The sequence below is a fragment of the Bubalus bubalis genome, chromosome 16 (genome assembly GCF_019923935.1).
Source record: "Bubalus bubalis isolate 160015118507 breed Murrah chromosome 16, NDDB_SH_1, whole genome shotgun sequence".
Classification (NCBI taxonomy): Eukaryota; Metazoa; Chordata; class Mammalia; order Artiodactyla; family Bovidae; genus Bubalus; species Bubalus bubalis.
Window position 1 is genome coordinate 4,684,410 of NC_059172.1, and position 1,951 is coordinate 4,686,360.

General features: G+C 38.9%; 1 protein-coding gene across 1 annotated transcript; it reads right to left on the reverse strand.

Moving 5' to 3' along the window:
• Nucleotides 1–795: 795 nt before the first annotated feature.
• Nucleotides 796–1,737, reverse strand: LOC123464958 (olfactory receptor 1052-like). The gene has a single exon (XM_045162840.1). The coding sequence runs from the start codon at nt 1,732–1,734 to the stop codon at nt 796–798; it is 939 nt and encodes a 312-aa protein (XP_045018775.1). The 5' UTR covers nt 1,735–1,737.
• Between the last annotated feature and the right edge of the window lie 214 nt (nt 1,738–1,951).

The window sequence follows — 1,951 nt, forward strand, 5'->3', positions numbered from 1 at the left end:
AATTTTTTGTTTAATGTCTGAATAAGATGTTGGAAGATCCCTAAAGGAGAGGATAATAAGTCTGATTATTAATGGTTCCTTAATTAACTTCACAGCACCCTTTCTAAACATTAAGTAAACTTTTTCAGGGTATATTTCCTGTGAATCTTAGTGGCCCTTCTGTGTGAAATGGTACAGAAACCGAGGCATTCCACCTTTCTCAGTTTCATATGATTTAATAGTAATGGAAACCATGGCAGGGAAAAAAGAAATGGTCTGAACTAACCCCTGTGAGTGGAAAGGTAATCAAGAACCAAGTCCTCGTTGACTGTTTTTGCGTGTTTGCATTCATTTTGCAGAATATCTGACTATAAGTATTTCAGGCTAATTCCAGGAACATGTATCTGTCAGTTTTATTGGATAGTTCAAATATCAGTGCCTTTTGTTTTGAAATTATTTTGCTTTTTGTCTGTGCTCAATAGAGAAAATGAGTTAAGAGATACTTCATTACTTTTGAATTTTATGTTTGTGTCTCCCTATTTGTGGGTGTGTCTGTGTATCTGCCTGTATATATTTATTTCTACCTAAATACAGGAATAAGAATGTTAACAATTAGCCAGAGATAGCTAAACTGTAACCTAGTATGGCTTATTAGCTTAGTTTAAACAATAACCAACCATATGTACTATGACATGCTATACTTCCAAGCCTTTTCCTTCCATTGCAAAACAGTTCATAATTTGAGTAAATGCATATACATACCATTATCCAAAGCACTCATTTGTCTACAAACAATTTGGCACATATGGTATGACATTAACAAGGAATATGCTTCATTTCTTTAGCCCTTTTCACAGCATCCTTCACTTCCTTGTATCTTAAGCTATAAATTAATGGGTTTAACATAGGAATAACCAGGGTATAAAACACAGATACCACCTTTTCCTGTTCTAAGGAATACTGGGAGCTTGGTTGAATGTAGCTAAAGCTTACAGAGCCATAGAATAGAGTCACAACCGAGAGGTGTGACGCACACGTGGAGAAGGCTTTGTGTCTGCCTGCTGCTGAGCGGATGCTCAGGATAGCGGCAACAATGAAGATGTAGGAGATCATCACAGTCATGAAAGTGATCAAGGCAATAACGCCAGAGAAGATTAAAAGCAGCAGCTCATTCATGGATGTGTCAGAGCAGGACAGCTTCAACAGCGGGGGGAGGTCACAGAAGAAGTGCCTGATGACATTTGGCCCACAGAAAGACAACTTCAGCAAGCCAATTGTGTGAGTCAAGGAGTTGATTACGCCCCCTACACATGATCCAATGACCAGAACAACACAAACTATTTTTGTCATAGCCACGGTATAAAGTAAAGGGTTCACAATGGCCATGTAGCGGTCATAAGCCATTGCTGCCAGCAAGAAACCCTCAGTGGTAAGGAGAGACACGAATGAAAAGTACTGCAGAATGCATCCAGAGAACGAGATTGTCTCCCGTTCCACAAAGAAGTTCAGCAGCATTCTGGGTGCAAAGACTGACGAATAGCAGGCATCAATGAATGACAGACAGCTGAGGAAATGATACATGGGCATTTGGAGTTTGGGAGTTATTTGGATTAGAAGGAACATTCCTAGATTACCCACCAAGGAAATGGTATAGATGAGCAGGAACACCAGGAAGAGGACCACTTTCAGTTCAGCATGATCTGTCAGTCCCAAAAGGATAAACTCAGTCACCAGTGTAAAATTAACATCAGCCATGGGTTTGTTTACCTTGGTAACTGTCAACAAATAAATTGAGAATGGTCATGCAGCATTATCAAGACTACTCGGAATCTCTAACTAGCAATATGACTTGAGTTATTGACTGCTCTGTTCTGAGTCTTTTAGCTATAAAATAGAAAAAAAAAATTAACTAGAAATATCTAGTCTCTTCAAGCACTGTCTATTTGCTTGTCCCATAGAAAATTCCAAGAAT

Coding starts and splice junctions, on each gene's coding strand:
- LOC123464958 (XM_045162840.1), bottom strand. CDS start 1,734: ATGGCTGATGTTAATTTTACACTGGTGACTGAGTTTATCCTTTTGGGA.